Source organism: Bubalus kerabau, chromosome 6 (assembly GCF_029407905.1).
Source record: "Bubalus kerabau isolate K-KA32 ecotype Philippines breed swamp buffalo chromosome 6, PCC_UOA_SB_1v2, whole genome shotgun sequence".
NCBI lineage: Eukaryota > Metazoa > Chordata > Mammalia > Artiodactyla > Bovidae > Bubalus > Bubalus kerabau.
In genome coordinates this window covers 86,840,310-86,861,706 of record NC_073629.1, presented here as the reverse complement: position 1 = coordinate 86,861,706, position 21,397 = coordinate 86,840,310, and the positions used below count along the sequence as shown (strand labels likewise).

Below are 21,397 nucleotides of genomic sequence, written 5' to 3'. Positions count from 1 at the left end.
AACAGAGCCTTTACCTGCCATTTCTGAGCAGCAGAGTCCAGTCTGCCAGTGGAGTTCGGCAAAAACTGATACAGAAACATCTTTAAATCATGGGGTTTGAGGTGCAGGGACAGTTGGGGGGGGGTGTGGTGGGAGTGATGCAAAATCCTCCTAAGCAATTTATACAAATTTTGTTTGTTTTTGAAAAGCATATCCTAGAGTTTGAGGCTAGTATCTACTTGGGCTCTACTCCCACCTCAGCCATTTACAACTTTTGTGACTGTGGACAACATGCCACCTCTCTGAAACTAATCTGTCGAATGGTGCTGGAAGAATTCTGGACGAGAAGGGGTGCAGGGCATGAAAAGAGATGGCTTGCTTTTGGTGGGTGTCCACCCACCCATCTAGACTCCGGGGCTCACGTGCTTATGGGCATGGGCTGTCTTATTCACCCCACAGTGGCTCAGGCATTGCAGAGTAGGGCAGTAGTTTCTAGAGCTGGCATGTGATAAAATTTTCACTGGCAAAGACAACGTGATAAAAATGAATACTGTTTAGCGTGTGCTGCTTCTGTCTGGAACACTCTCTATATCATGTACTATACAAACACATATATATATGTACAAAATACAGATGTATATATGCTCACACCTAAATAATTTCTGTGTATGTTTTCACCTTAATTCAAATATCACTTCTTCAGAAAAGTCTGACCCCTAGGTTGCATTAGGTACCTCACTTAATGAGCCCTTATGATACCATTTGATATTCCTTCATTTACTTATCACAGTTTGTGTTTATACATTTGTGTGATACCCATCTTAGGGTGACCAGCTGTCCCTTTTGCCTAGTACTGAGAGTTTTCTAGGACATAGGGATTTTAGTGCTAAAACTGAGAGAATCCTGGCCAAACCTGAATCATCAGCCCCCCTAGTTTACTTTCCTCTTAAGAGAGCAGTTCCATGAAGGTGAAGACTGCACTCTTTTCTGTACGTTTACTTTCAGTGCCTGGATCACAACAGGAACTCAGGAAACATCTGCTGAACCCGTCAAGAAATGAGTGAATATAAAATGGTCTTTCCTTGCAGGGAAGAAAACCTAGAAAAGCTCTTTACCCCTGAGATTACGTTAGGTGTTGAATTTACCCTTTTTATAAACTATCTTTATTTGACAAAATTTAAAGTTGATAATATTATATAGTCTCCTGCCTTCCCTCACCCTCTTCCTTTCTGGGGATTGGAACTCCTACTGATTTGACTGATTTCACTCATTTAATGAAAAGAGAACCAGAATAGTTAGAAGGTTTATCCATATGCTGAAGTTCTGTACTGTAAACTCCATGAGGGCAGAAATTATATTCAGTTCACTCTGTATCCCTAGGGCCTGGCATAGTAAGAGCTGAATAAATATTTGTAGAATAAATGAATGCATACATTCTCTGCCCAGCTTCAGGACACTCAGGACTAGCCCAATGTACCTAACTCCCTTTTCATCCTTACCTTCTCATACACCCTCCCACAATCATAATATCACTTCAGCATTCACCCCCACTGGGTGGATGAGAAGCTCATGCCTTTCCAGATCAGTAATCATGTGGTCCATCCCTGCCTGTCCTGTCTCATCCCTTGATGTACTTTCATAACACCTAATGGACTTCCATGGTCTGCTACAAAAAGACATTGCCATATCTTGAATACCAAGAGCATCTGTCTCACCTACATGGCTTTGTTCAAGCTATCCCCTTGACCTGGAATGCCTGTTCTGTTTCATCTTGCTAAATCTTCCTAGTCTAAGTGTATGTCCCATTCTCTAAGAGACACAGTCTGGACCACTTCACTCCTTACCCAATGGGCCCTCCACAGCATTCTATGCTTTGTCTTTACCATCCCATGGACCACACTCTTTTCTATTTGACTGTTTACTTATCTAGCTCCCCCTAAATGAGGAGTTTCTTGCAGACTAGAGCTCTTTCTCATTCATCTCCGTGTCCCCAGTCAAGAGAGATAGTGTGCTATTAGGTGTCTAATAAATGTTTGTAGAAGTAAGGGGAGGTATCAGTTATCTCTTGCCTTAAATATGTTAGGTGGGAAACAAACATAAGATCCTCATGACACACAACAGGACGTGTACTTTTGTTCACAAGTCTTATCAGTTGGCTGAGTGGTTCTGGTGATCCAGGCTTGCCAGCTGCTGGTTGACTAAAAGGATTTGCTGATCCGATTTTGGCTGTCTCATGTATCTGAATCATCACGTGTGACAACTGGACTGACTCAGCCTTCTGCATATCTGTCCAGAAGGCTCACTGGGGCATGTACTCATGGCAGAGGGAGAGGAGGAAGAACAGGAGCACACAGTTCTTGAGGTTTTGGCCTGAAAACTGGTACATAATGTCACTGGCCAGACCGAGTGACAAAGTTGATCCAGACACAAGGGATGGGGACCCCACCTCTCAATGACAGGGGCTGCGAAGTCACATTGCAGAGCAGGTGGATGCAGAGAGGGCTAGGAAATGGGGACCATGACTGCAGTCAGTTCACTACAGAGAGGGAGCCAGCCAAGGACTGTTTTGACAGCCAGGTCAGTTTCTTTCCAAAATGATCTCTTTTGCTACCTTGACACCTGGATGAGTTTATCAGAAAGGTTTTTAAAGAAGAAGCCAGGCCCATCCTTTGGCAGGAGTGACTTCTCCACCATCAAAGATATTTAGCAAGAAGCTGAATTCCATGGTCAGAGGGACCTCACATGGGAGGAAGATAAGACTGCTTCTAGCCTTGAGGGTCAATATTTTCACATACTTTTCCCCTTTCTTTCCAGATCAGCAAAAACCCAATATTTGTACCAGGTGTCTGGGGCCCTTATTTCTCAGCCATGGTCCCTGGGTTCTGGCTGAATGAAGGTGGTCAGAGCGTTACTGGAAAACTGGTAAGTTGACCCTTTCTTCCTATGGTCTTTAATGTTTTTCCACCCTTGACTAGTCCATTTTGTCATATTCTTTATACCCAGTATCTGAAAGATTTGCAGACTCTTAAATCAGAATTAACTTTTCCTTAGCATACAACCTCACATATGGAGCATATGCAGCCTATGTTTGCCAAAGGAATAAATGTTGGTCCAGGCATTGATGACTAACCAATCTTCTCACCTAGCTTTCTTTTCACATAACAACCCATTTTTTTCTCATGGCAACAAGAGTGATGTTCTACTGTGTGAAAAGGAGTGTGTTAATTTCTAGCCAACATCCTTCACTGATTCCTCATAGCCCTGGGGGCATAGTTCAGATAGTTTTCTGGGCACATCATTCCCTTTGTGGTCTATCCCTTCCAGTCTGGCATGTGAACTTGTCACTACGGCTGGATTGCCCTACTCACAGCTTCCCCATGGCTCATGTTATTCAACTCCTCTATGTCTTGGTATATGCTCTGCTTGGAGAGTTCTTTATCACTCACTAGTTTTACTTGATCTTTAAGACATAGCTTCAGTTCTTAGCACATTCTGAGATAATCTGTATTTTCCAGAAATCTAGGAGCTCTTTAAACATATGGACCATATCATACTTCTCTTTGTATCCAGCCCTGTGCAATCCCTGGGTCAGGAAGATCCCCTGGAGAAGGGGCATGGCAACCCACTCCAGTATCATTGCCTGGAAAAACCCACGGACAGAGGAGCCTAGTGGGCTACAGTCCATAGAGTTGCAAAGAGTCAGATACGACTGAAGTGACTTATATGCAGGAGCTCATTAAAAGTATGGGCCATATTGTACTTTTTGTATCCAGCCCAGTGCCTGGTTCATAAAAGGTGCTTAGAGAAAATGTGTTGAATTCATGGGGTCATCTCATAAGGAAGACAGAAGATCAACAAAAATCAGATGAGCACTATACCTGAGGTATAAGACACAGAGCTGGAACAAAGCTAGATTACGAAATTCTTGGCAGTGGAGACAGTTATGTGCTGAGCTTTAATGATAAATAGGGACCAACCAGACAAAGAAAGGCAGGGATATTTTCTAGGTAGGAGAACTGGCATAAACACAAAGTTATCTGAGTGAAAAAATAACAAGGCATGCTGCTGCTGCTGCTGCTAATTCACTTCAGTCGTGTCCGACTCAGTGCGACCCCATAGACGGCAGCCCAGCAGGCTCCCCCGTCCCTGGGATTCTCTAGGCAAGAACACTGGAGTGGGTTGCCATTTCCTTCTCCAATGCGTGAAAGGGAAGTCGCTCAGTCGTGTCCGACTCTAGCGACCCCATGGACTGCAGCCCACCAGGCTCCTCCATCCATGGGATTTTCCAGGCAAAAGTACTAGAGTGGGGTGCCATTGCCTTCTCCAAACAAGGCGTATTTGAGTATAATTGCAAACTTTCAGTTGTGGCATAAACTGTTCTTAGAAAAATGGCTTGCAATAAAATTGGGAGAGCTGGTCAGGGACCCCACAGAAGAAGTCCCTGCAAAACATGCTAAGGAGTTGAACTTTAGGTAGTAGACCAAGAGGAACAGGTAAAAGATTGGAAGAGTGACAGATGTTGTCAGATCTCTGTTATAAAAACTGGCTAGTAGCCCTCAGGAAGAAGGCTTAGGCATACATAGCCCAACAAAAAGAGACTAGCTTCAATAGATTGACCCACTGACAAAAAGCCATGAGAGCTTGAATGAGAACAGTGGCAATAATGACTGAGAATTGAGGTCGAGAGATCAGCAGACCTTTGAGGGATTAAATGTGGAAAAGCAAGAGAAAATGAGACCCAGCCTCGGTTATCCAACCTCACATTTACTATGTTGTATTGAAATCATCTGTTTATGGTCTGCTCCTCTCCAGCTCTTCTGAATGTTCAGCCAAATCAAAAGTGGTCTGATCCCAAGCTGAATGTATATACAAATGACCATTAATTTCCATTTCTCAGTGTGTTTGTATATTAATCTTAGATGCCTTGCGTTCTCTCTCAAAGTTGACAGATGCATAGGTGTGTGCCCCCACTCTTGTGCCGGGCTATTAAGATATATGAATTAGTCTCCTAATAGTCCCAGGTTTAAGGAGCTCGTTTTCTAGTAGGGAAGTATAAATTAAATAACATTCGATTGTTCTCAGTAGAAAAGTTGAGAAGAAGACATCACTCTGTGCCAAAGGTGCAGTGGGATTGGAACTTAACGATCTCCTATTTAAACGTAGTGTCATGTCTTTTACACAACTTTTCAATTTAAATATCCACTTCGTTTCTGTGACACAAAGAAAACCCGTTACTGAAACAAACACCTTTACAAGACCACATTATGGTATAATTACCTTGGAAGACTCAGAATTCATAGCAGACACAACCTAGAGTCTTTTATAACAAAAATAACAACAACAAAAAATCACTATTTTTTATCACTATTTTCATTAAACTAACTCTTTTTGCAGGATGCATTGTCCAATGAAGCTGCCCGTCAACAGGTTTTCAGAGACTCAGTATGCCAGTTGAACATCTGTGTCAGTCAAGAAATGCTTTTCCTAGTATTTGGCTTAGAGTTTGTTCCGTTGCTATGGATATAAGCCATCTTTGCCCAAACATTATGATGTATTTTGGTGGACAAGAATTGGTTATGCCTACTTCCTGAGCCTGGAATTAAAGTTTAAAGAGTGACTCTTTTCTGACCATTAACAAAATCTTCATAAGAGTCCACTATGGTTTTTGAAAAGAATCATGGGAACTGTTGGCTTTATCTAGTTAGTTGATTTTGCACCATCAGTAAAGCTGCATGTAGAGATCTACTTTGGATAATTCTATGTATATAGTTTCATTGGACCTTGGGATGGAGCATGATTGACCCATGTGTTACAAAAAGCAAAATCTAAGGAAGTCCAGAAGCTAGCAAAATGGAGCAAAATCTGAATCAAGAAAAAAACAGACTATCCAATAAAGCATCAGTTCATAGAGGCCAAGCAAAGAGACATAAACCACCTAGAAAATAGAGATATAAAAAGAATAGCAATGATGATGGTAATAATAATGGCAACAACAATTGTACCTTATTGGGTGCATTTTCCCATGGGAAAGATTTCTATATATAATCTTGTTAATCCTTGAGTGATAGTCATAATAATCACAATGCCTAATATTTATTTTGAAGACTTATTTAGTCTCTATTACAAGAGCCTTTCATGTACTATTTTATTTAATCCTCTTGGAACTCCTACAGGTGAGGTACAGTTGTTATCCATATTTTACAGATGAGGAACTGAAACTCAGGGTCTCAAGCACAGCCTGGAGAGTTTCCTGATGCACTGTCAATGACCTTTTGACATGATTCCTTTGCCACTTATCTTTCCTTTCTATTTATTTATTCTGGTTCGTGTTTTGTGAATTCTTATCACTGGTTTTTCAGCATATTGTCATTGTCCAGAACACTATAAGAGGAAGTTACATCTCTTTTGTTCTGTGTTTCATATGTATACCTTCTCTCATATACTTTGTTTATAAGAGTCTGCTCTATTATTATACTATCCAGAGTACATTACAAGCATGCAGTCATAAATATATCATCTAAAGTGGAAGAGAAGAGACAGAAGAAGAAAAGGGAAGTAAAGGAGAGAGGGGGAAAGAAAGAAATAAAATCTATCTGATCTCTAGATTTGGAAAAAAAGATATTTTGTCTTATTTTTGCAATTAAATACAGATCTTCCATCACAAAGCAAAGTCTTTCATTCCAAGTATATGAATAGATTGGTACTTAAAAAAAAAAAAGTCTCCATCTGGTTAACTTCAGGATGAAGAAAAAAAAAATAGGATAGGATCTTTTCTGGCTCTGGAGTCCTTGCAGTTTCATCTGCCTGAGATTTGGGCTTGTTTTCCACTCATTTCAAACTTGTGCAGCCGATATTTATTTCCTCTTAGAAGGGCACATACCCCGTTCCCATGGATGATTTATTTCAGCTCACCAAACACCCATCAAAGACTGTCTCGTGCTTGTCGATACTCTTTCCAGAATAGCTGTGCAAAAACCATCGTTTTTTGCCCAGATTTTTTCCACAGAATACCAACCCGTGCAGTCACTGCGTCCAGATGCTGAAGCTTATTTCCAGCTGGACCTCAGCCATCCTTCTCTCCAAGCTGTCTTCCCTCTCTTACTTGAAGTCATCTTTATTGGGGCAGGCACTGGGTAAAACAGACCAGGACAGATTCCTAAGCTGCCCCTGTGGTGCACTGGCTTTCTGGGACACCAGGGCTTGGTGGGAATTAACATTGAATTGCTTGAAGTCAGAATTTAACTTTAGTAACTTGAGCCACAGGGTTATGTGGCCTGCTGCTTGTTCTTGGAGTTTAGGATTCGTGCATCATGAGTACATATCTGCTTCCTCCTTTATCACCAATGCCCTTCAGCCTGGGGCTAGCCTCAGGGGTTCAGCCAGTCCTCCATAAATGGGTGTATACAGAGTACATCATGCAAAATGTGGGGCTGGATGAATCACAAGCTGGAATCAAGATCACCCAGAGAAATATCAACAGCCTCAGATATGCAGATGATACGACTCTAATGGCAGAAAGTGAAGATGAACATCATCAAGAGCTTTTTGATGAGGGTGAAAGAGGAGAGTGAAAAGGCTGACTTGTAATTCAGCATTAAAAAAGCTAAAATCTTGGCATCTGGTCCTATCACTTCATGGCAAATAGAAGGGGGAACAGTGGAAGCAGTGACAGATTTGGTTTTCTTGGGTTCTGAAATCATTGTGGATGGTGACTGCAACCATGAGATTAAAAGAACCTTGCTCCTTGGAAGGAAAGCTAGAGCAAACCTAGATAGCATATTAAAAAGCAGAGACATCACTTTGCCAACAAAGATTCATATAGTCAAAGCCATGGTTTTCCAGTAGTCATGTACAGAAGTGAGAGTTGAGTCATAAAGAAGCCTCAGTGCCAAAGAACTGATGCTTTCAAATTATGGTGCTGGAGAAGATTCTTGAGAGTCCCTTGGATAGCATGGAGATCAAATCAGTCAATCCTAAAGGAAATCAACCATGAATATTCATTGGAAGTGTTAGGGGAGTGTGATTTCCTCAGTTCTGTCTCGTCCCAACAGAAATTTAAAGCAATGGACCAGCATTACAGCCCTCAGGCAGACCAGTGTTGCAGCTGTCAGATGGACCAGGGTTACAGCTCTGTGTTACAATTCAGTTTTATTTAGAAAATAAAGGAGAATACATCCTCAAGGCGTGAGGGCATGATGACCCAAAAGACGTGAAGAGAAGAGAGAGACCCCGGCCCTTTGGCTCCTCTTTTTATATGTTTTTTCTCCTCCGCCTAGGCCTGCCCTTTGTAAATTGGACGAGCCAGGAGTGCTGTTTGTTCTACCTGAGGCCCTCACTCCGGTCCTCAGACCTTCCTTTGTTCTATTTTTATGGGCTTCTGCCTTCCTTGTCTTTTAGCCACCGCCATTCTGGACTCCCTTTTCCTATTCTAACTACCTTGCAGAAGGATTTATACTGAAGCTGAAGCTCCAATACTTTGGCTACCTGATGTGAAGAGCTGACACAATGGGAAAAGACCCTGATGCTGGGAAATAGTGAAGGCAAAAGGAGAAGGAGCAGCGGAGGATGAGGTGGTTAAGTAGCATCATTGACTCAATGGACATGAATTTGAATAAACTGCAAGAGATAGTGGAGGACAGAGGAGCCTGGTACACTGCAGTCCATGGGATCACAAAGAGGCAGACAGGACTTAGGGACTGAACAACAACAACATGAGGAGCTTAGAGTGTATGCAGCTTACAGAGATAAGTTTACAGAGATCCAGCTTACAGAGATAGTGATGTCACTACCTGTGACTTCATTTAGTCACTATTTCCTTCCTGTTACAGAGATTTCCTGAGGGATTACTCTGGGCCAGGCAAGGACATGGTCACATGATTCCTGTCCTCCAGTAGCTTATCATCTAATGGGAAAGTTGGATACAGAACTGGTAATTATAATTTATTGTAGCACATAAAAGTAAATTGCACTACCCCTACAGCCTACTGGAAGAATCTGTTCTATGCTAAGCACATTCAGGCCCTCGTGAAGATTCAGGATTTTATCTGATCTTCACAGCATGTCTGTGTGGTCAGTTTTATAAGTGTTACTAGCGACTAAATAGGCTCAGAACAGTGAGGTAACTTGATCAAGGTCTAACAGCTATAGGTGGCAAGAGCCTTGATTCAAACCCAAGTCAGCTACTGGAAGCCCTACATCTTTCCAGAAATGGACCTGACTTTTGTAGAGCTGTCTTTCTGAATTTTTTCTCTTGTGCAGTTCCTTGAGAAGCAATTATTTTATCAGATAGTGTGACTTTTCTTTTCAAGTGTATTAAAACACATACAGTTAGTAGACTTTGTGAGGTCATGAAAGAGAAGAGTGTGTGAATCAGTGTTGGCAGGATCTAGGTATATAGAGATAGGTGTGTTTCAAGCCAAGCATCTCACATTAGCTAATTGGAACGACTTCATGGCTACAAAGACCAGCTCTGCATAAACAGATGCTTCTCTGTTCCCTCCTCCTGCCCAGGCCTTCACTTTTTTTTTTTTTTTTTTGTACATGCCCCTAGATCCTGCTCAGCTTCCTAATTACCTTCTCAATTCTAATCTTTCCCCCTTTAACCCTGGTGTATTAGTTTGGGCTGCTATTAAAAAAAAGTTCCATGGACCAAGTGGCTTATAAACAACAGAAATTTATTTCTCTTAGTTCTGGACACTGGAAGCCCAAGGTCAAGGTAGCAGCATGGTTGGGGTCTGGTGAGAGCCCTCTTCTGGTTTTCAGAAGGCTGTCTTTTCCTTGCATCTTCACCTGGTAGAAAAGGAGAACTCTGGTTTCTTCAGATCTTTATAAGGGCACTAATCCCATTCATCAGGCCTCTACCCTCATGACCTAACCACCTCCCAGAGGCCTCACCTCCCAATACCATGACATTGGTGGTTAAGATTAAAAGTATGAATTGGGGGGCAGGGGTAGGGGGACACATTTAGTCACATCACCCTCTCTAAAGATTGCAGCTAAAACAGTCTTTCTAAAGCACAGAGATGACCCTGTCTCTCTTGTTAGCTCTCCAGTTATCTGTAAAGTCTAAACTTGAGTGATGTTTATTTATACAGTCAGTATTTATTGAGTGCCTACTGTTTTCAAGGCACTGTTCTGAGTGAGAAAAAGGCAATAAGTAAAACAACCCCTTATGCCCCTCCTCTGAAAATCTGTCCTCTTGTCAAGCTTACATTCTAACAACAGGAGACAGATAATACACAATAAAATGATAAGTAAATTTTATTTTATGATATAAGTTGTAAAACTAATAGAGGAAGTCAACTTGTGAGTTGACTTTGCAGTTTTAAATAGGGTGGTCAGGATAGGCCTCATTGAAGTGACATCTAACAAATATGGTTTGGAAGGGAGTTAGCCATTTGGTGGGTTCAATCTCTGGGTTGGGAAGATACCCTGGAGAAGGGAAAGGCTACTCACTCCAGTATTCTGGCCTAGAGAATTCCATGGACTGTATAGTCCATGGGGTTGCAAAGAGTGAGTCGGACACAACTGAGCGACTTTCACTTTCATTTAGCCATTTGGAAACCTGGGAGAAGAACATATCAGGCCAAGGGAAAACCAGTGCAAAGATCCTGAGGGGGTCGCTTACCTGGAATAATATAGGAATAGCAAGGAGGCCACAGGAATGGGGCAGAGGGAACCGGAATGAGAGTTGTAGGGAATACAGTCAGAGAGGTAATGGAGGCTGTATTTTGGCCACTGTAAGGATTTTGGCTTTTACTCTGTAAAATGGGAAGTCATTGAAGAATGATGAACACAGGAGAGATATGCTATGACTTCCATCTTTAAGTATCATTCTGGCTGCCTCCAGCTATATTGGGAAGAAACTGTGGATGGGAGTAGGGGAAGTAGAAGCAGGAAGACCAGAAAGAAGCTCTTGGAGTAGGCCAAATGAAAGGTGAGAATGATGGCCATGGGCTTAGTGAAAAGCGCCCAGATTTGGGATATGTTTTGAAGGTAGAAGCAAAAGTTTTTCCTGCTGGATTGAATGTGAAGTGTGCAGAAAAGACAAAGGAGAGGGGTTTTGAAGGATAATTTTTCTATGGATGGAGACTGGATTAAATATCAAGGAGGTAGAGGGCAGGAGTCAAGGATTACTCCATTTTCTGACTGTAGTAACTGATAAACTCACTGTGATCCTCCATTGTTTGTCTTCATCTTGGTAAAGTACACCATCATTTATATACTTATTAAAGCCAGAGCATTAGGATTCGTACTTACCTCCCTCTTTTACCTCTCTGCCCACATCCAATTCATCAGAAAACCTTCTTGTTTCTAACTCCAGAATGTATATCACCAATCTAGCTATTTCTCTTTACCTTCACTCCCAGCACCACTGGCCAAACCACCATTGTCTGTGTCCTGGACCATGTAAGCTGCATCTTTTGTACACAGCTTGTAATTAGGTCTTGATTTCCTGTTTTGTTTTATAACCTCTGATTTTTCTTCGAGTGTTTAAGCTATCAACATTTAATGTAATGATGAATATACTCAGATTTAGTCTTCCATTTTACTCTTGGTTTTCTGTGGTCACTTTTGTTTTTTTGCTTTCTCCATCTCTCATTTTTGTCTTTTATTAGATTGAATATTTTCCAGTTTTGAAAATTTCATTTGTCTACTGGTTTGTAGGCATTTTTCCATTCTTTTCAAATGCCTTTTCTGGGAATTATAGTAAACATTCTAAACTTTTCAGTCTACTTAGACTATATACTGTATAACTTTGTGTAAAATTCAAAAAGCATTCAACTCTGTAGTTCCATTTACTAGTTCCCCCAACTCTTTATGTTGTAGTTGTGTGGTATCTACAAAGCTGTACACGCAACAGAATAGTAGATGCTGTACTGTTTGCTTTAAGCCAGTCCGCTTGGAATGCCATAACAAAATCCACAGACTAGGTGGCTTTAACAGTAGACATTTACTTTCTTACAGTTCTGTAACAAGGTGCTATTTATGCTGGCAAGTTTGGTTTCTGGTGAGAACTGTCTTACTGGCCTGCACACGGCTGTATTTTCACTGTGTCCCTCACATGGCCTTTACTTGGTGTATGACATAGAGAGGGAGCTCTGGTGTCCCTTCCTCTTCTTATAAGGACAACAATCCTATCAGATTACGGCCCCACCCTTATGACCTCATTTAACTTTAATTACCTCCGTAATGTCTCCATCTCCAAATGCAGTCTTATTGGGGGTTGGACTTCAACATCTGAATTTTTAAAGGATACCATTTAGTCCATAACAGTCAGATGTATTTCAAAGAAATTCTGAGAAACAAAACATAATCTTTTGTGTTTACCTACATAGTTACAATTTCCATCATTTTTTTAAAAATTTCTTTATGAAAAAATTAAGCTTCCATCTGTATTTCCCTTCACTCTGAAGAACTCTCTTTAGCATTGCTTTGGTTCTTACAGGTCTACTGGTGAAACAACAACAAAAATACCTTCTTAATTTTCTTCTTTTTTTTCTTTCAACAGTTAAATATGTCAACATATTGCATTCTGGCACCATTGTTTCTTATGAGAAGTCAACATCATTTATTTTATTCTTCTCCTTCATGCAGTATATCCTTTTTCTCTAGCTACTTTTAAAATTTCTCTCCTAATCTTAGTTTTTATGATGGTGTGCACATATGTGGTGTTTGAGGAATTTATCCTTATCCAAGATTTGCTATACTTGTTGAATGTGTAAATTGCTGTCTTTTACCAAATTTGAGAAATCTTTAGCATTTACATAGAAATGTAATTACATAGAAATGATCTTTCTATGTATTTTCTAATATTGCAATTACATAGAAAATATCTTTTCTACTATCTGCTCGTATTCCTCCTACTATGCCTCCAGTTACACATATTGAAGACCTTTGGCTATTGTCTCATAGCCCCACCTGAGGGATTCTGTGGTTTTTCCCTCCCCCCAGTTTTTCTCTCTGTCTTTCTCTTCTTCTCTCTCTCAATTAGACACTCTCTATTGGTCGTTTATCAAGTTCATGGTCTCTTCTGTCTGCAATTTCCAATCAGCTATCAGGCCCATCTGCTAAATATTTATTTCAGGTATTATATTTATCAATATTAGAATTTCTACTTTTTGTTATAATTGTTTCCATTTCTTTGCCATCTCCTATCTATTTATTAGTTATGGAATGTTATCCTTTTATATCCTTGAGCATTGTTAACCTGCTGGCTTTAAAATTCTTGCCTTTTAATTTTAACATCTGTGTTATCTCAGGGATATTGTCCATTAAGTGGCCTTTCTCTTAAGTAAGGATTGCATTTTCCTGTTGTGTCTAGTAATTTTGACTCATATCTTGAATTTTGTAATTGATGTAATATAGTGGCACGGGCTTATACTTGTTTTCCTGAAGAGCACTTTTTTTTTAAGCAAGTAATTTAATGACTGAATGCAAACTCCAAGTTTTTTCTTTCTTATAACGGACACCTACTGAAATCTTTGTTGAGTTCTTTAAGCCTTAGCTAGGCTACATATTATGTAATTCATAGATCATCCAGAGATCAAGGTAACATTTATAGTCATAGTGTTGAGCTCCCTTTGAATGTCTGTCTCCTTTCTGATATCTCCCTATCTCTTACTTTCTAGTTGTTATGGTTGCCTTGAGCTCTAACCTCTCATTTCTTAGCTAGGAAGACTGCGTATTTCTATCTGATTATTAGTTGCCCTGAATGGCAGTGATTGAGGCCTGCTCTCCAGCAAAAATCTGTAAAATCAAGAAACACATATAATGCTGCTTTTTCCTCCTGTGTGTCTATTCCTCTTCAGTTTCTACCTGGTTTGATAACTTTCTAATATCTTCAGAGAATTGTTTAATGTAATTTGATAAGCATTTATAATTGTTATATTGTTATTTATAATTGTTTGCAAATAAGAGCTATCTAGTCAACTTAAGAAGTAGAACTCCTAAATGATTTCTTTTAAAGCAAACAAGATTACATCTCTTTCCTGATTAAAACCCTTCTGTTGGCCATCTGCATGTCATCTGTCTGGTCTTCTTTGGAAAAATGCCTATTTAGGTCTTCTGCCCATTTTTTGATTGAGTTGTTTATTTATATTGGGTTATATGGGCTGTTTGTATAATTTTGATACAATCCCTTGTTGGTCTCATCATTTGCAAATGTTTTTTTCCCATTCTATAAGTTGTCTCTTCATTTTGTTGATGGTTTCCTTTGCTGTGCAGAAGCTTTTCAGTTTGATTAGGTCCTATTATTTAGTTTTGCTTTAATTTATTGTGCCTTGAGAGACTGATCTAAGAAAATATATTGCTACAATTTATGTCAAAGAATGCCTATGTTCTCTTTGAGAATTTTTATGGTGTCATGTCTTACATTTAGGTTTTTAGACCATTTCAATTTAGACCATTTATTTTTGTTTATGATGTAGGGGAGTGATCTAATTTCATTGTGGTCAGAATGCTGCTAAGTCACTTCAGTCATGATCGACTCTGTGCAACCCCATGGACTGCAGCCTACCAGGCTTCTCTGTACATGGGATTCTCCAGGCAAGAACACTGGAGTGGGTTGCCATTTCCTTCTCCAATGCATGAAAGTGGAAAGTGAAAGTGAAGTCGCTCAGTCATGTCCAACTCTTAGCGACCCCATGGACTGCAGCCTACCAGGCTCCTCCATCTATGGGATTTTTCAGGCAAGAGTACTGGAGTGGGTTGCCATTGCAGAATGGCTATCATCAAAAAATCTACAAATAATAAATGATAGAAGGGGTATGGAGAAAAGGGAAGTCTCCTACAATGTTGGTGGGAGTGTAACTTGGTGCAGCCACTATGGAAAACAGTATGGAAGTTTCTTAAAAAGCTAAAGATAGTGCTACCATGTGAAAAGAAAAAGAAAATTCTAATTCGGAAAGATACATGCACCCCAGTGCTCATAGCACCACTCTTTATAATAGCTAAGACATTAAATTGAAAACAAAAGTGAAGTCGCTCAGTCATGTCCGACTCTTTGTGACCCCATGGGCTGCAGCCTACCAAGCTCCTCCATCCATGGGATTTTCCAGGCAAGAATACTGTAATGGGTTGCCATTTCCTTCTCCAAGAGATCTTCCCAAGCCAGGGATTGAACCTGGGTCTCCCCCATTGTAGGCAGATGCTTTACCGTTGGAAACCACCCAAATGCCCATCAACAGATGATTGGATTAAGAAGATGTGGTATGTATTTGCAATGGAATATTACTCGGCTATAAATATTATGAAATACCACCATTTGCAGCAATATGGAGGAACCTAGAAAACCCATTCCAGTGTTCTTGCCTGGAGAATCCCAGGGATGGGGGAGCCTGGTGGGCTGCCGTCTATGGGGTTGCATAGAGTCGGACACAACTGAAGCAACTTAGCAGTAGCAGCAGCAGCAGAAAATATTATACTAAGTGAAGTAAGTCAGAAGAGAAAAACAAATACTATATCATGTCACTTCTATGTAGAATCTAAAAAAATAACACAGATGACTCTATATACAAAATAGAAACAGACTCACAGATATAGAAAACAAATTTATTGCTAGCAAGGTAGGGAGAGGATAAATTAGCAATATGGGATTAACAGATAAAAACTACAGATACTATATCCAATGTCATATAATAAATTTATAGTAACAGTGTTAGTTGCTCAGTCCTGTCTGACTCTTAGACCCCCATGGACTGTAGCCCGCCGGGCTCCTCTGTCCATGGGATTCTCCAGACAACAATACTGAAATGGGTTGCCATTCCCTTCTCCAGAGGATCTTCCAAACTCAGGGATCAAACCCAGATCTCCTACATTGCAGGCAGATTCTTTACCATCTAAGCTACAGGAAAGTCCTGTATATATAATAACCTATATGGGATATAATTAGAAAAAAATAACTGAATCACTTTGCTGTATACCTGACACTAACACAATACTGTAAGTCAGTTATACTTCAACTAAAAAAAAAAAAAAAAAAGCCGCCTATGTCCTCTGATTGTACTTAGAGTAAAATCTAAAGCCTTTGAGATGCCTGCTTGATCTGGCCCACTTCCTACCTCTTTATCTTCATTTCATACAACTTTTCTGCTTCTTTGCTCCTTTGGATACCTATCAATTCCTAGGACACATGAAGCTCTTTCCTACTGTTGAATCTTTGCATTTGTCATTCTCTCTACAGGGAATTATTGGTTCTTATTTTTTGTTCATGCTGCTGCTAAGTCGTTTCAGTCATGTCCGACTCTGTGTGACCCCATAGACGGCAGCCCATCAGGCTCTCCCGTCCCTGGGATTCTCCAGGCAAGAACACTGGAGTGGGTTGCCATTTCCTTCTCCAATGCATGAAAGTGAAAAGTGAAAGGAAGTCGCTCAGTTGTGTCCAACTCTGAGTGACCCCAAGGACTGCAGCCCACCAGGCTCCTCCATCCATGGGATTTTCCTGGCAAGAGTACTGGAGTAGGGTGCCATTGCCTTCTCCGTTTTTGTTTATATCTTTGCTCAAATTTCACCTTCAGATCTCTCCATCTTTACTGAATCCTCTATCCGAAATCAGTGTTCCTTTTTTTTTTTTTTTACCTCTTTCTCTCTTTAATTTTTGACCTGTCTGCACAGCTTGCAGGATCTTAGTTCCCCAACCAGGGATTGAACCTGGGGCCACAGCAGTGAAAGCGCCAAGTCCTAACCCAGAACCACCAGGGAACTCCCCAAACCAGTGTTTTTATTACAGTGATTTATCTATTTCCTTCAAAGAACTAATCACAATCTTTAATTATTATATATATTTGTTGACTCTATTTCTCAATAGAATATAATCTCCATGTTAAAAAGAAAATCTGCATGTGAACAGAAAGAATCCCTTGTGCTTATTGACTATGACCAAAACAGAGTGAGTGTGTGTGTATTTGGGTGTGTGTGGGTGTGTGTGTTAGTCACTCAGTCATGCCCAACTCTTTGCGACCCCATGGGGTGTAGCCCATCAAGGTCCTCCGTCCATGGGATTTTCCAGGCAAGAATCCTGGAGTGGGTTGCCATTTCCTTTTCCAGAGGATCTTCCTGACCCCAGGATCGAACCCAGGTCTCTTGCATTAGAGGCAGACTCTTTACCATCTGACCCATGAGGGAAACCCTAATATTCATTGCATCTATAAAAAACCTTCTTATCAGTTCAGTTCAGTTCAGTCGCTCAGTTGTGTCTGACTCTTTGCAACCCCATGAACCGCAGCACGCCACACTTCCCTGTCCATCACTAACTCCCGGAGTCCACCCAAACCCATGTCCATTGTGTCGGTGATGCCATCCAACCATCTCATCCTCTGTCATCCCCTTCTCCTCCTGCTCTCAATCTTTCCCAACATCAGGGTCTTTTCCAATGAGTCAACTCTTCACATGAGATGGCCAAAATATTGGAGTTTCAGCTTCAACATCAGTCCTTTCAATGAACACCCAGGACTGATCTCCTTTAGGATGGACGGGTTGGATCTCCTTGCAGTCCAAGGGACTCTCAAGAGTCTTCTCCAACACCACAGTTCAAAAGCATCAATTCTTCGGTGCTCAGCTTTCTTTATAGTTCAACTCTTACATCCATACATGACCACAGGAAAAACCATAGCCTTGACTAGACGGACCTTTGTTGGCAAAGTAATGTCTCTGCTTTTGAATATGCTGTCTAGGTTGGTCATAACTTTCCTTCCAAGGAGTAAGTGTCTTTGAATTTAATGGCTGCAATCATCATCTGAAGTGATTTTGGAGCCCAGAAAAATTGTTTCCCCATCTGTTTGCCATGAAGTGATGGGACCTAATCTTAGTTTTCTGAATGTTGAGCTTTAAGCCAACTTTTTCGCTCTCCTCTTTCACTTTGATCAAGAGGCTCTTTAGTCCTTCTTCACTTTCTGCCATAAGGGTGGTATCATCTGCATATCTGAGGTTATTGATATTTCTCCCAGCAATCTTGATTCCAGCTTGTGCTTCCTCCAGCCCAGCGTTTCTCATGATGTACTCTGCATATAAGTTAAATAAGCAGGGTGACAATATACAGCCTTGACATACTCCTTTTCCTATTTGGAACCAGTCTGTTGTTCCATGTCCAGGCTAGACTATATTGAAACATTGGGATGCCCATTTTCCCTTCATTGGGAGAACTTTGTGAGAGCAGTGACTTCTATTTATCTTTGTGTCCTGAGTTACTAGAATGATGCCTCACACAAAGTAGATATATATCACATTAGTTTCATGAATAAGTAAACTAACAAACTATAAAAATGAACAAAGCTACCAATTTTGATGATGAATGAAACTGACTGAACTAGCCCTACATTAAATCAAAATTGATCTACTTGAAAGAGAAATTGTCCTGTGAAGAGCTAATATTAAAGTTGTAAAAAAAAAAAAAAAAAAACACACATAGTTTTTATTTTCTTTCAGGAATGTTTGTTGTTCCTAGGAACTGTTCAGTGTTGAAACTTACAATAAATTTCTTTTTTTTAAGTGGGCTTTCTTCTTTCATTAGATTTTCATGAAAATTTCAAAGCTGGGAAAAATCAGGCAAAACGTTTTTGCTTTGAGTTAATATTAGTTAAATAAAGAGTTGAAATAGTGGACTTTCGTGATGACTCAGTGGTAAAGAGCCCATTTGCGAATGCAGAAAACATGGGTCCCAGATCAGACATCCGTGATCTGGGAAGATGTCACAGGCCACAAAGCAACTAAGCCCATGTGCCACAGCTATTAACCCTGGGCTCTAGAGCCCAGGAGCCCCGACTACTGAAGCCCACAAACCCTAGAGCCCACACTCCACAACAAGAAAAGGCTCCATAGTGAGAAGCCCTCCCACTGCAACTAGTGAGTAGCCTCTGCTCACCACAGATAGACCAAGTTCCACACAGCAATGAAGACCTAGCACAGTCAAAACTAAATAAGTAAATAAAGAAATAAATAATCTTTTTCAAAAAGGGTTGAAATAGCTTAGATGGAAAAGTGACATTACAGGTAAATACAAATGGAAAAAAGACAGTTGTCCCAAGTGATGAACCTGAGCCTAATTGATTCCTATCTGTAAAGAAGGAAAAAAGACAGTCTCAAGATTAATACATAAAGCTGTTTTTAATAGAGAAAAGCCCATCATGCAATAAGACAGCTTTGTCTTAGCAAAAACAATTATGGAACCTAAAATTCTTACATTTTAAATTTGTCTTTTGCTTGCCTATAAACTCTTTGCCAACAGTTTTGATATCTCAAATGGTGCAGTTCTCTGTAATTTTACAAGCTCTTGCCTATTTGTCATATTAACTTATTAAATGTTTTAGAGAGAAAATTAGAAATGGTCTTTTCCAAAGTCATGCCCTGAGCCAGAGCAGAGCTCAGATCTCAAGAGTCCTTGACTGTGCTCACTCTGCCATATTAAGGGTCAAAAATGCCAATGCTTAAAGAAGTCAGAGATAGCATAAATGAACAAATAGACCAGGCAAAGAGATATTTTTTACTTCTCCAGAGCAGTTTCTCTTTTCAGCTTACAGTACCCTTGGGCTGAATTCCATGTTCCCTCCTTTGACTGAGAGATGGGCATAGAGAAATAAATCTGTACTCCGAGTAAAGCATTAGTGCCATCATGATGATAAACTGAGTGGTGGCGCCTCTCACCAAGTGGAGGGTGCAGGCCTGTCTGAGGGGATCAGTCCCCACTCAGCTCCAGCTGACTCTTACCATGGGGAATCTGGGTGACCCAGTATTTTATATTCACCACTTCTTCAAGAGAAACCAAAATCTGGACTGAAAGCGACATCTCTCAATTTTGAAACATTGGCTCATTTTTAAAAACATTATATATCCAAATAAAGTACATCTGTGGGCCAGATGCCACCTCCTACTACACATGTATGATCTCTGTTTTCTATTGTATTGCATTTCTGTTTTTCTTATATTCCACCTTTATAAGGAAATGCAAAAAAGAAACAAAAATTCTACTTGTGTAGTGTAAGATGGCCTTTTTCCTCTGGATCCTGACCTGAAAGCCATCCTGAAGATATGACTCCACCCAGCCAGTGTAAGCTTCCTACCTCTCCAAATAGTTTGTAGTTTTTTCTGCCTACTCCTACAGCTGCCAGCTCTCAGAGCTGGAATCTGAGAAGATGGAAGAAACAAGAAAAGAGTCATAGAGTTAGGGTAGTTCTGTCTATATATCTCTATGGCAACCACTTGGCAAATAAAGTTATTGTGGTAAAACTGGTTATTTCATGGGGAAACAAATAACCACTAATGGGACTCTGTGATCTTCTGTACTCTGCTCAATGCTAGAGAATAGAACATATGTCGAAAGATCAACCCTTGGAACAGGCACTCCAGACTTTTGAAATGAGTGCTCAGTTATTTGACAAACTGGCTCCTTGTTTATTAATCAGGGTGGGCCTTTACCAACAGATGCTGTGGAAAAACAAACCGCAGCTGACCTTTTAAATCCTGTTCTTCCAGCCATTTTTACTGTTTGGGTGGTACCTCCTTCTTTTTAATAATAGGTGTTATGATCTGAAAACCATCTCTATATCACTCACCACAACCTTCCCTACAAAGCTAATTTTACTATCCACATTCTAGAGGTCCAAGAGAAAAGGCTCTGTGAGGTCAAGTAACTTAGATAGTACAGGATGTAAGTATAGACCATGAGTTTGAACCTAAGCCTTTTCCCAAGGCCCATGTTTCAGCTGCTGTTTTAAAATATAGATTTTATTATTATTCTGGGCTCTGGATCAGTTACTTTTCATATGAAAGGCAATGCTCACAGGCCAGTGAGTCCTTCACTATCCCTGGGAATTGGCTAACCATGGAAGGAACAGTCTCTCCAGGGTTACCAGGGCCCCAGATCCCAAAGCATCATAAATACAGAAAATAAAAAGATGTGATTACAATGACCACATTTCCTTTACTTAGACCCAAAAGTCCAAAGCATCTTTTCACTCTGATTTTCTTATATTCTGTAACGATTCAGTCACTAAGTTTGGTGGCTCGGACAGTAAAGTGTCTGCCTGCAATGTGGGAGACCTGGATTCGATCCCTGGGTCGGGAAGATCACTTGGAGAAGGAAATGGCAACCCACTCCAGTACTCTTGCCTAGAAAATCCCATGGACGGAGGAGCCTGATAGGCTACAGTCCATGGGGTTGCAAAGCAACATGACTAAGCAACTTCACTTTCTTTCGAGTTTGTTTTATTTCCTTCAAAATGTATCTCATCCATCCATTTGAGATGCCAGGCATTATTGTAGGCATTAAAGAATGGGAAATTACAAGGCTTTTGATTTAAAAGCGCTCAGAGGGTAAGGTAAGAGATAGACATATAAACTAATAATTGAGAAGAACTTGATTAACCTGATAAATGCTACAATAGAGCAAAGGCAGGGGATATTCGTGCCTTGTATTCCCAGCGTC

General features: G+C 40.5%; 1 protein-coding gene across 19 annotated transcripts in view; it reads left to right on the top strand.

Annotated features, from left to right (window-relative positions):
• The window catches only part of FGGY (FGGY carbohydrate kinase domain containing), a 514,571-nt gene that overhangs the window by 351,380 nt on the left and 141,794 nt on the right, over positions 1-21,397 (top strand). For 17 of the 19 annotated variants that reach the window (XM_055585688.1, XM_055585682.1, XM_055585690.1 and 14 more), the window contains one exon: positions 2,794-2,901. In XM_055585688.1, coding sequence (XP_055441663.1) covers positions 2,794-2,901 — 108 coding nt within the window. Of the gene's footprint in view, positions 1-2,368; positions 2,557-2,665; positions 2,706-2,793; positions 2,902-21,397 lie in introns of those variants that run through there. The other 2 variants (XM_055585694.1, XM_055585702.1) reach the window with 2 other exon arrangements.